The sequence below is a fragment of the Castor canadensis genome, chromosome X (genome assembly GCF_047511655.1).
Source record: "Castor canadensis chromosome X, mCasCan1.hap1v2, whole genome shotgun sequence".
NCBI classification, from domain to species: Eukaryota; Metazoa; Chordata; class Mammalia; order Rodentia; family Castoridae; genus Castor; species Castor canadensis.
This window is the reverse complement of record NC_133405.1, coordinates 24,866,452-24,878,818: the sequence shown is the minus strand read 5'-3', so window position 1 is coordinate 24,878,818 and position 12,367 is coordinate 24,866,452. Positions and strand designations below refer to the sequence as shown.

Here is a 12,367-nt window from a genome sequence, read left to right as displayed (position 1 = left end):
GACTCGACAGTACATGGCACAGTGAGGTTTATGCCATGTCCTAGGATCCCCCGCCTGGGCTTCTAATAGTTAGCCCCAGAAACAGAGTCCCCTTTTGCTGGCGCTGCCACCACTAACTTCCCCCCTTTTCCTAGCCTCTGTGTGGGCCTCTCCCGCAGCGGGCCTTCCCCATTGGCCAGCCAAACACAACCGACTGCGGCAGCCAATGGGAGCCGCTCTCCTGAACATTCAGAGGATGGGTGCTCGTGGTGTGATGAGGGGAGGTTGGCGCCTGGTACGCGCCCCTTACATCTAGCAAGTCTTTGACAGAAACAGTAACACCCCTACACACACACACACCAGCGGTCACACTCTCCGTCCTTCCAGCTGCGCCAAGCCCCCACACCCCACCCCACTGCGTGTCTCGGCAGCGCCCTCCCGGGCTCCTTGGGCCCAATGTGCACCTGCTTACTCAGTAAGACAGAACATCCCATTATCTCAAGGCTTCGTGGGGGGCTGGGGACCACGGAAGCACGGCACAGCTGTCTGCCGCCCGGTAGGTGAAAAAGGTATCTTCGACCCCCACCCCACTCCCGCCGAGTTGTGCTGCACCGAGGCCAGGGTGCTCCAGTGATGTCTTAGGGTACAGTTCTCTTTGTCCTCCCCTTGCTGTGCTCCCTGCCCACTGACTCTATGCGCTGCGAGCAAGTGGGTTGGGAAGCCCGAAACCTATAGCACAAATAGGGGGAAGGAGAAAGGAAGGCTTTCCCAGGTGGTGGAAGCCACTCTCCCCACCCCTCCCTTCCCTCCTTAAGCTTCCTTCCAGTGTGTCCCTGGAGTCCAGAAAGAGGAGGATCTAGGCAAAGGCTCAGCGCCGGATCACACGCCGAGCGTCCCGTGCCAGAGCACACGCATAGGCAGAAGGAGAAGGTTTGCCCACTGTCCTCCATCTCCCCTCTCCCTGGCTTTTGTGTCGGTGCCTCGGAGCCGCAAGGAGGGTGCTCTGGAGAAGGAGGAGGGGGCCTGGGGTGACAGGCACCCCCTTCACGCGCGCGCGCACACGTTGCTGGCGCACGCACATACGGGCGGACACACACAGACACGCACGCACACACACACACACACACACACACACACGCACAAAGCTCGCTCGCCTCGAGCGCACTAAAGGGGCCGCTTTCTTTGTGTGGAGCCCTCGAGGGGGGTTGGGGCCCCGGTCCGGTCCCGGGGAGATGGCGCAGCCCATCCTGGGCCATGGGAGCCTGCAGCCCGCCTCAGCTGCTGGCTTGGCATCCCTGGAGCTCGACTCGTCGCTGGACCAGTACGTGCAGATTCGCATCTTCAAAATCATCGTGATTGGAGACTCCAACGTGGGCAAGACTTGCCTGACCTTCCGCTTCTGCGGGGGGACCTTCCCGGACAAGACTGAAGCTACCATCGGTGTGGACTTCAGGGAGAAGACCGTGGAAATCGAGGGCGAGAAGATCAAGGTGATCCAGACGGTCAGGTCCGGGAAGGGAGGGACCCGGGAGGGGGCTTTGCCTAAGGCATAGCTCTAGTGGTTGTAAATGTCCTGCACTGGCTGTGTCGCCTGCTTGCTGAGCCCCCAAGACCCTGTCATCTCCTCATCCCCTTTTGCCTCTTTCAGTGGCTGTGTCCCTCCCCCCTCCCAGTTTTTCAGGGCAAGCGGGAGTGGTTGCATTCTTGCCCTTTGCCCCTGCCTGACAGATCCAGCCAGGAAAAAAGCTTGTTTGATCTCATCCTTGACCCTGAGCAGGAGCAGCGGCACCTGTGGGCAGAGGGAAGCATGGTCCTAGTCTGTGGGCTGGATCCCAAAGCACTTTACACATTTCCAGGTCCTTTCTACCTTTTGGGTGCCAACAGACTGCAAAAAACCACTTTGGCTGAGCCCTGTGGCATTAAAGGGAAGCAAAGTATGGAAACCCATAGAGAATGAAAGCTGCTTTATTTCAAATTGCAGTTTACAGTTAAGGTTCCTGCTGAGTTGGGATGGGGGTGGAGCTGGGTGGTTATGGCATAAAGCCATAAAGACTGAGACAGTCACCCACTGGCCCTTCATAATAGAAAAACTTGTTCTTTGGGAACACACTCTGTCAGATGATATCTTTTTTACTTGTCTGGGGAGCCTAATGAATGAACTGCCCATTACTCATTCTGTTGACATTGTCTTCAGAAAGCCTTTTGTAACAATGCAAGACAACTTCTCTGAGGGCCAAAGCAAGTGCCTTGCCACCCCCAAATAGTTTATCAAATAGGCTAAGTACAAATATTTTTGTCTGATCATCTGGGCTCACCATTTTTTCAGAAAAGGTAGAAATTCAGTAGAACAGGAATATGTCAAATGTCAGAGGGTGCCAAAAGGCACTGGGGATACTGAAAATCAACTCCTCTAGTCTCACAAATGGCCTTTCCTTGAGCCTATGGTTGAACACTAGGAGTCAAGGGGAAGGAAAAACTCTTGCTGGTCAAACAGCCAAAGTGACCACAAGGCCTCTTTTCTGAGTAAAGTGAAGAGAAAGGCTGAGAAACTGGATAGACTTATGAAACACTCCACACTGTGCAAGATTCCTTGATTATCAAAATGAATGCAGTTTAAAATGGCTTCAGAAACCAGGCCAAGGCTCTTGATGTGAGGAAGACAGGCAGCTGAGTCCTGACAGAGAACACCAGGGTCAGGGGGACAGAGCATTCTTTTGAACTTGTGATCTTTTTTTGCTCTTTGTGTTTTGGGGAGGAAATTGCTACAGACCCTTTTAAAGTCAAAATAGCTATTATTCCCTATCCTTTCCAAGGACTCTCGTGTTGATGTTTGTATGGTTAGGTTAGGACTTCCTCTACCCTGTCTAGCTGCTTTAATGTAAGAATGTGAGATTCTGGAAAGTCTAAAACATGACTTTTTTAAAAATCCCAAGTAGAAATATATTTATGGTAAAGCTTTAAATCCCTCAAAATCTTTAAAGTTTTAACACTGTCACTTATTTAAAATCAAGTATTACAGTGAGCCAGAGTTCCTCAGATTAAAAAGGGAGAAGTAAATCCATCGGAAATTTGGGGAAGGGGAGGACAAAAGGAAGTGTTTGGGAGTCTAGGAGAGAAGGGAGAAGGAGGGAGGAGGGGAGAGGGAAGGAGGACCTGAGTCACCACCCAGTGGCCTTGGGGAGATTTTTAAACCATTCCTTCCCTTCTACCACCCCTGTACTCAGCCAAACTGGGTTTCACAGTCTCTGCCAAAGATTCTAGACTCTTTTCCAGAGGGCAGAGCCTGTGACAGTGTGACTCACTCGAAACAGAACTCAGCATAACACCACGTGCAGATAAGTGCTTAATACGGACTTTTTTTTGGGAAGATGATATTTTCAAGAGGACAAAGCCTTGTGACACTGCTCAAGGAGGAGCCCTCTGAGGGCAGATTCTACAAGAACTCTGGGTGGAGTGTGGGAGTGGGGAAATGGCGAATCTGCCTCTTGAAAGCTGGTAAAACATCAAGGCCAGATCTGGCAAGCCGGAGACCAGCAGGTCTGTGGGAAGATGGCAGAGCATGGCAGCTGGCACCTTATCTGGATAGGAGAAGACTGTTTTGACTGCTCTGGAGTTTCTCAAGGAACAAGTGCCAAAACCATGCTAGGAGGTGATTGCCAAGGGCAGTATCCCTTTGGGGGAGAGAGAAAAGTCCAGCGTGACAGACCGAGGTAGTCCTAGACAACAGCCAGGAACAGAGGCTGTTGGCTTATAAAACAGCAGCCCTGGTAGCACTTCTCTGTCTAAGAGCAGGGTGTGACCTCGACCAGGCTGCCTCTCTATGTCCCAGGGTAGCATGTAAACAATCACTGCTGGAGGATAACAGATTCGCTGTATTTGGAGCTATGCTAGGGGACCAAAGCCACTATTTGGTCTCTCCAATCACTATGTCCCATCACCTCCACCCACCAGTGTTTTCTGGTTAACATGAACTCCAGAAAAACCTCCAATGAGTGGGCAATAAGTGTAACTTGTATTCATTGAATAAACAAAGAGCCCAGGTGAGGCACTCTACATGCATTGCCTCATTTGATACTCACAGCAATTCCATGAATGAGGATTATTATTATCATTCCCATTTTACAGAGAAGGAAACTGAGGTTGAGTGATAAGTAGCTTGCCCAGTAGCACATGGATCTTTAGTCTCAAGCCCAAGCACTTCATCTGCCTTCCTTGTGAAAGGGACAGGGTTTCAACCCAGATTCAGAGCCCATCCTCCTGTATTACTGCACTCTACTCTAGGGGCAATATCCAGCCCCCTAGATTGGGGGAGTAGGATGCCAGGCAGCAAGTCTTGCTGTGTCTTTGACACCAGGGACCCAGGGCTATGGCCCAAGGACCTAGGAGCCCTCAAGATGTCTCCTTCTGGGCTGCTTATAAAATAGCAGTTCAGCGGTAGAGTGTGTGCTCAGCATGCATGAGGCCATGTGTTCCATTCCCAGCACCACAGAAAGAAAGAAAGAAAGAAAACAAGAAAGAAAGGAAGAAAGAAAGAAAAGGAAAAAAAGGAAAAGAGGTCTCCTTCACCTGAACCTAGGTCACTGAACTAAGTACATGGGTTTTATTTTTTGCACTTTAGCTGTCTCACCTTGGGCATAAGAATCAGAGGATATTCAGATATAGAAGAGAATTTAGAGATTCTCTAATTCAACATCCTCAATTTACAGATAGGAAATTGAGGCTCAGAGAGGGAAGTGACTTGCCCAATATCACCCAGGACCAGGACTACAACTCAGGTTTCCTAATTCCCTTTTAGGTGCTCTTTCTGAAGTACACCGCACTGCCAGGCTTAAAAGAGCACATAAATCCCCACTAGTGCATTTGACTTACAAGGTTACCTGTGACAGCAACATGGAGAGATGTCATATGGAAAAGTTGACAGTTTTTCCTGATCAATCTAGGAAAGGTGGAGGCATCCTCCAACCCACAAAGGAAAGGTGGAAGCTGGGCATGGTGGCTCATGCCTGTAATCCCAGCTACACGGATAGGAAGATCATGGCTCAAAGGTAGCCCAGGCAAAAAAGTTAGTGAGACCCTATCTCAAAATACAAGCTAGGCGTGGTGACACACATATATAATCCTTCCTACTCAGGAGGAACAGGTAGGAGGATCGACATCCAAGGCCAGCCCAGGCAAAAGCCCAAGACTCTATCTGAAAAATAACTAAAGCAAAAAGGACTAGGGGTGTGGCTTAAGTGCTAGAGTGCTTGCCAAGCAAGCACAAGACCCTGAGTTCGAACTCTAGTACTACCCCCCTAAAAGGGTGGAGCTTCCCTTAATAATCATTGTATGTCTGTCACCTAAGGGTTTAGCTAACTCATATTGAGTCTGTCTCAGTCTAAAAGCATTGGCAAACAATGATTAGGGGTAGGGGTAGGCAGTAGAGGGGAAGCTTGGAAAGGAATTTTTGAGCTATTCTTGGCAAATTCTCATGGTAGTGGTTCTCCTGTCTGGTTTGGGTCTTCATGCAGGTGGAGCAAACCTCTACCCCCACCCTCAGGACCAGGCACACTGCAGGTCAGCCATGGCTGTGGGCAGGAACAGCCCATAACTGTGGATTGGTCTCCCTCTGCTGATCATTGGGGAAAAACAGCTTCCTGTGTTACATTACCAAGGGGATGGAGGCTGAGCTCAGTGTTCCTCAGAAGCTGCCTACAGTCAGAATGACATCATGTCTTCCTTAGGGATTCTAGGCCTCCATCCTCTGCCAGTTAGCTTAATGGTTAATTAACCACCAGTGTGTGTCTGTCTCCTTTGCTGTCTCTCTCTGTGCATGAGTTTCTTTTTGTCTCTGTCCTCCTTTGCCATTCTATGTCAGCTTTGAGTGTGAATCTTAGATGCAGATAGGACAGTTGAGCTAGTTGAAGAAAGATTTCTTTTCAACTTTTCCCATCACCCACTGGGGTATCCTCCAAAGATTGCAGATGTACTTGTCTCCCTTTTTTGCACTTCTGCTCTCCCCCATCAGCCTGCAACAAAAGGACATTCATGTCTCATCTGTAAAAAGATGCCAGATGTGTTCCCTAGAGAGAAGAAATACCCATGTCACCTTATAGTGTGTGGTGGGGCTGAGGGGCTTGCTGAAGCTTGCTCAGGCAGGGACAGCCCCAGGAAAATGGTTAAAAAGGCTCCATTTCTCATTGGCGGCTCCCCACTCTGTGGCCCTCAACCCTCCTCCAGCATCCCATCCGTTTGGGCCTGTCCCCAGCCACTCATGGCATGTTGGGGGCATTCCTCTCCTTCCCCTCCCCACCGAACTGTCCTTGCCTTGCCTGTTTCAGTTTCCAGAAGCCAAGATTTCTGTGGTTTCCAGGATGAGAAGTGCATTCAAGGAGCAAAATGAGCAGAAAAAGGATGATGGGCTTTCTGAGACAATAATGGAGCATTTTGCATTTGGCCAAAGCTTTTCTCATGTGGTATTTCATTGGAGTGTCCTGAAACCAGGGGAACATCAAGCTCCCACTATAGAGTTGAGGAAGATTCAACAACTCGCCTTGTCATTTACTCAGCTGCTAAGTTGAGGAGCCGGAATGCTGCCTTTCCAACAGAGCCCATTAGTTGTCCATTCAGACTCAGCGGAGGAGGTCTTGGGCCAAAAAAGAAGGGAGAGTGTGTAGAGTTGGCCCTCTGTGTCCATGGGATCCAACCAATGGAGGATCAAAAATACTTAAAAATAATTGCATCTGTACTGACCATGTACAGACTTTTTGTCAATCAAACGTTTAGGGAAACAATATATTCTAACTAGTTGTGTAGCAGTTACATTGTATTAGATATTATGCGTTTTCTAGGGATGATTTAAAGCATGCAGAAGGACTGTAGGCTATATATATTACACCATATCACACAGGGTACTTGACATTCCATAATTTGGGCACCTGAGGGGCTGGAACACTCCTCTATGCATCAGGCAGTGCCGTGCACTGAATAGAATGCTAATACTCATGGCATCTCTACACTTTTGTTCTTCTTAATCATTTTTCACATGACGTCATTGAGCCAGAGAGAGTAACTTGGGCAAGGATACCTAACTAGTGTGCGATTTGGGTGGAGTTTTGCATCCCAGTTGGTTTGACCCACTACACCCCACTGGCCATCTGAGAGAAATGAGGATCTGGGGTGTGTGTGGCTTAAGGGGCAGTTGTCAGCCCTGTCCACCTGGAAGGGAGTTAAGGGTGAGAAGAAGCAGATGATTTCACTTTCTGACAGGGGGTTGGGGGTGGGAATGCTGAGAACAGGAACACTGAACCCCCAAACGCAAAGACCTCATTTCATGTATCCAGTGAGTCTGACTGATGTCTCTCCTTTTCTGAGGGCTCTGAGGCCACACCACCAGTTCATTTCTTTTTTCTTTCTTTTTTTTGGGGGGGGTTCTACTTTCTGCTGGGAGCAGCCTGCTTCGAAGCTCACCTCTCACCACAGACATGGGTGCAAATAACTCAGGCAGGGTTTATATAAAGAACCTCGATGGGAGCAGTGCCTGCTGTTGAAATTCTGAGCCTCCAAATAAAAGCTTTGAGGCTCTCTTGATAGCACTGTAAAGGCAGAGGAGGGCTCCAGCAGAGGGGCCCTCCCTGCAGTTCCGGCAACTTGGGCAGTGTACACAATTAGGAAGCCAAACGGCTAACCTTACTCAGCCTCAAACACCTCACACACTCCCACCCGTGTTCTTGCTAGTGGCAGGTATTTTTAGAGTCCTGAGCTCATGGTGTTAAAGCATCTGCCACATGCCTGAGGGCCGATAGGGATTCAGCCTTACTCAGAGGCAAGAGGCAAGACTACTGGGGAGTGGGGGTGGGAAGTGGAGATCAGGAACCAAGTGGTTATGATATTCCTGGACTAGACCTGCTGTCTTCCTACTGACCTCCATTCCTCTCCCAGTCTGTTCTTCCTTTCTTCCTGTTCAGAGCACCAAAAGAAGTACAAGGAATGAAAATCTTTTTCTGTCTCTGCCTGCAGAAGCAAATCAGTCTTCTAGGACTTATATTTTTGTGTGCAACCAGAGTCAGGTGCTCTCTCTGAGATGGCCTTGGCAGACTGCTTGTAGTTTTAGTGGCTCAGGCCAATACTTCTTTTGATGATGATAACAACAACAATGACTATACTGTCCCTCTCAATGATAAGCAATCTGATGCAGAAAATGAGTGCTTACAGTTTAGCTGGAGAGGGGCCAAGAGCACTGTAGAAACAAATAGAGAACTCATATTCTAAATGGCATGATACAGATTCTAAGTGCAATACAGAAATTCCTAAGAAAAGAGAATTGAGGAGAAGTTGGAGAAGGTTTGAGGAAGAAGGTGGAGGCATGAACTGAGCCTTTAAGAATAGGTGAGATTGAGACAGGGCAAAGAGGGGGCAAGTCACATCTTTAAGGAAGGGTGGACTAGCAAGACCAAAGACGCAGGAGGGAATGAGCTAGGTCTAGCTGGGTAATTTGAACCCAGGTTGGGAGGGGTTAAATTATGGCAGTCAGAAACATTTTCCATTTTATGGCACATGCAGAAGAGGGTTATCATAATTTTATGAAGAGGAAGATGATAGGTAGATACAAACAGGAGGAGGCAGGTGTCACAACAGCATTCAGGAAGCACTGGAATGGAGACACCCAGAAACCAAAAGACTACTGTTAGTCCAGAAGTGAGGAGAGGAGGGTCTGAGTGGAGGACTTGAAAATTCAAATAGAAGAAGAGGTAATTCTGAAGGTTGTGCCAAAGTAACTTGGGAGAACAATGACTCTGGGTCCCTTTAAGATCTTCACTCAGGGGGCTGGTGGAGTGGCTCAAGTGGTCGAGTGCATGCCTAGCAAGCATGAGGCTTGGAGTTCAAACCCCAGTACCACCACCACCAAAAAAAAAGATCTTCATTCAGGAGAGATTCAATTATATTTACTAGATTATACTTATTCACTGCTAATTCCACATAAAGGCTATTCTTCGTTTTAAGAATCATAGTGGTCAATTAGTGGCCATAATCAAATTTTCTTTGATGACTGAAAGCACTGGGACCATCATCTTGAGCATGAATGTCTCTTACCCAAGATCTCAAATATATAAAGGGAAATAAGATAAGCTTGAATACCGTCCATTTCCAGAGCAAGGGTAATACATGGTTTTGCATTTGTGACTGGTACCAGCGTTTTTCCCTTATAAGTTGGCCTTAATACCAAAAATCAAGGTGGAGAAGAAAAATTCAGTGAGTTAAATTATCTTTTACACAACAAAGAGATGAACTTAAATAAAAGCAAAAGGGTCAGAGCTGTGGTTCAAATGGTAGAGTGTTTTATGCGTGAGATAACGGATTCAATCCCTTGTATTGGAAAAAAAAAGTAATGCAAAAATACAAACAACCATCACCACCAAAATAAACCTAAAGTAATGCATGCTTTATAGTAGAAGATTTGGAAGCTATAAAAAGCCCAAAGACAATAAATATAGCCTATAGCCCCACTGCTCATAAAAAGCCATAAATGTTCTGATGTATACAATTCCAGATTTTCCTATACACATCAAACATTTATGTTTCATGTTTTCCTGAAAATAGAGACCATGGAATGTGAAAAACAATTTTGGTGCTGAGAATTGAACCCTGGGCCTTTATCACTGAGCTATACTCCCAGCCCTAAAAAATATTGTGTCCTGTTTTTTTGCCCACTTGGACTTTTTTGAGCATTGCTCTCAGCAGTTAGCCTTTGAAAACATTACTTTTAATGGCCCATCATATAGGTACACATTTTTGTATTTCTCTTAGTGAACATTTAGGGTTTTTTCCTGTTTTTTTAAAAGAGTATGAGTAATGCTGTGATTAACTGTACAAAACTTTGAGCACAACTCTGCTGTCTTTTGAATAGATTTCTGGAAGTGGGACTAACAGATTTTAAGAGCTGTGAACATATTTAAGGTTCTTGCTAATATTACCAAATTGCCCTCCAAAAAGTTGACCAATTTATGTCCTAGTTTTTCAACTAAAAACCTCCAAATTTTTCAACTCAATATTTTCAACTAAGAATTTTAAGAAAAACTCGACAACCCTTAAAACTTCTTTCTACACTCTGATAAATCCATTCTGCTAATCTATCAAGAACCACTTCGTGTTGGGTGCCCATGGCTCATGTCTGTAATCCTGTCTACTTGGGAGACTGAAATCTGGAGGATCGTGGGGCACATAGTTCTTGAGACCCCATCTCCAAAATATCCAGAGCAAAATGGTCTGGAGATATGGCTCAAGTGGCGGAAACCTCAATCCCAACAAAAACAAACAAACAAAAAAACAAGGAAAGAAGGAGGAAAAAAAGCACTCCTGTGTCAGGACTTGTAGCCTCATTTGTTATAATGCTACGGAAACATGTTTTGATTCTGTTTTTGGGGGGAGGGCAGTAGCAGGGTTTGAACTCAGGGCCTCATGTTTGCTAGGTAGGTGCTCTACCACTTGAGCCACATTTTCTCTTGTCTATGTTTTCTTTTCTGACTCCACATACGGGTTTTTGTTTCAGGTTCAGGTGTGGGACACAGCAGGTCAAGAACGCTTTCGCAAAAGCATGGTTGAGCATTACTACCGCAATGTGCATGCGGTGGTCTTTGTTTATGACGTCACCAAGATGACATCCTTCACCAACCTAAAAATGTGGATCCAAGAATGCAACGGGCATGCTGTACCCCCACTAGTCCCGAAGGTGCTTGTGGGTAACAAGTGTGACTTGCGGGAACAGATTCAGGTGCCCTCCAACTTAGCCCTGAAATTTGCTGATGCCCACAACATGCTCTTATTCGAAACATCAGCCAAGGACCCCAAAGAAAGCCAGAACGTGGAGTCGATTTTCATGTGCCTGGCTTGCCGACTGAAGGCCCAGAAATCCCTGCTGAATCGTGATGCTGAGAGGCAGCAAGGCAAGGTGCAGAAACTGGAGCTCTCACAGGAAGCTAACAGTAAAGCTTCCTGTCCTTGTTGAAACCAAATGGTGTAAATACAAGATGAATTATCACTGGAGTTTTTTCTTTCCCTTTTTTTCTGTGCCTGCATAATGATGACACCTGCTTGTTTCCATACAAATTGGTATCAAAATAAAATTTGTATAGATTATCACATGGCTTTATGTCTTGCTTTCCTCTGAGAAGATTTTTTTTTGCAGTACTGAGGATGGAATCCAGGGCCTTTGACACATGCTAGACAAGCACTCTATCACTGAGCTACATCTCCAGCCACAAGAAGACACTTCTGATTGTCATGAGTGGAAGATGCAGCTTGTCCTACTAGTTGATATACCCACACCAATACACACTCCCTATCAGCCTTCTATGCTACCCAAAACTCTCATTGTTTGAGTCACTTCTTCAGGACTAATTCATTCTCTCACTCAGTATCATCAGTGGGCAGAAACACCCAGTGAGGATGGCCCAAGTCATATGTTTTTCTACAGAGACAATGCAGGTGGTGGGATAGAGAAGTCTTGAAAGGAGGCATGGACTCAGTGTTTCTTAGGTTTCCTGGTTGTGTGCCTTGGATGTTCAGATATGCTGCTCTCTTCCTAGTTGCTAAAGTTAAAAAAGCATAGGTTACCTAGCAGGCCTGGTTGCTTTTCACAATAGTTAAATTCTGCTTCCCATTTTTCACTAAGCAGATAGCAAAAGTGTTTACTTTCACCCCTGCTCTTTCTTGGACAGGAAGGGGTTGGGCTCAAGCCAACCAATCTCTATTATGCTCCAAGACCTTTGTCGGATGTTACGGAGTTAACAAGAGGACACATCCCTTACTTCAAAGGCCCTATGATCTAGTCTCAGGAACAATGCACACACCGAAATTACTTGAGAACAAGAATTAGACATCATCAAGTGTAAGGTTGTGCTATGGGGTTTTAGAGTGTTATGTACTTACTATCAGGGAGAGCTGGCAGAAAATTAATTGGATTTGTTTTGTATATTGAATAAAGTGTAACCTTTGCATTGGTAAAGAGGAGGGAACTGGACAAAAGTAGGGAGGCAGGAATGACCTTGGGGGCTGGACAGGAGGACAACGAAGTGTCTGGCCCAAGAGGAGCTGAGCAGCACTAGTAGGTGGCTGAGGTGGTGGTGGTGGGCTGCATGTCAGGCAGACCACTTTGTACTTTGCTTTTGGGCCATTGGGAGCTTAGGGTGGTTCCCCAGCAGGAGAGTCCTGAGGTTATGTCCTATACATCTGGCCCTTTTATTGTGAAAGCCCCTTGTCCAGTTGTTAAACGGAAGGTGGCTAGTAAAGGCATTATCTCCAATAGCCCCAGGTAGATGTCTTTGTTTGGGGATGCTCTTTTACAGTGCCCTATCATTGGAATCCTGCTATGAGTGGGTCTGGGGATGACAGGTCCTAAGCTCTTTCCTTG

General features: G+C 46.7%; 1 protein-coding gene across 3 annotated transcripts; it reads left to right on the top strand.

Annotated features, from left to right (window-relative positions):
* Window positions 1-256: 256 nt before the first annotated feature.
* Rab33a (RAB33A, member RAS oncogene family) lies at window positions 257-11,094 on the top strand. Of its 3 annotated transcripts, none has more exons than XM_074062632.1 (3): window positions 257-548; window positions 795-1,486; window positions 10,508-10,769. In XM_074062632.1, the coding sequence occupies exons 2-3, from the start codon at window positions 1,212-1,214 to the stop codon at window positions 10,614-10,616; spliced, it is 384 nt and encodes a 127-aa protein (XP_073918733.1). In that variant the 5' UTR covers window positions 257-548; window positions 795-1,211; the 3' UTR covers window positions 10,617-10,769. The 3 variants fall into 3 exon arrangements, with proteins under 3 accessions (XP_073918733.1, XP_073918732.1, XP_020007671.1); XM_074062631.1 differs by having other exon boundaries at window positions 285-535; window positions 795-1,469; window positions 10,508-11,094; XM_020152082.2 differs by having other exon boundaries at window positions 285-548; window positions 795-1,469; window positions 10,508-11,094.
* The last annotated feature ends 1,273 nt before the right edge of the window (window positions 11,095-12,367 follow it).

Excerpts from the sequence above, each read along its gene's own strand:
- Rab33a (XM_074062631.1), top strand. The coding sequence starts at position 1,212 with ATGGCGCAGCCCATCCTGGGCCATGGGAGCCTGCAGCCCGCCTCAGCT. Across the intron at positions 1,470-10,507 it reads TCGAGGGCGAGAAGATCAAG|GTTCAGGTGTGGGACACAGC; the intron begins GTGATCCAGACG and ends TTTTTGTTTCAG.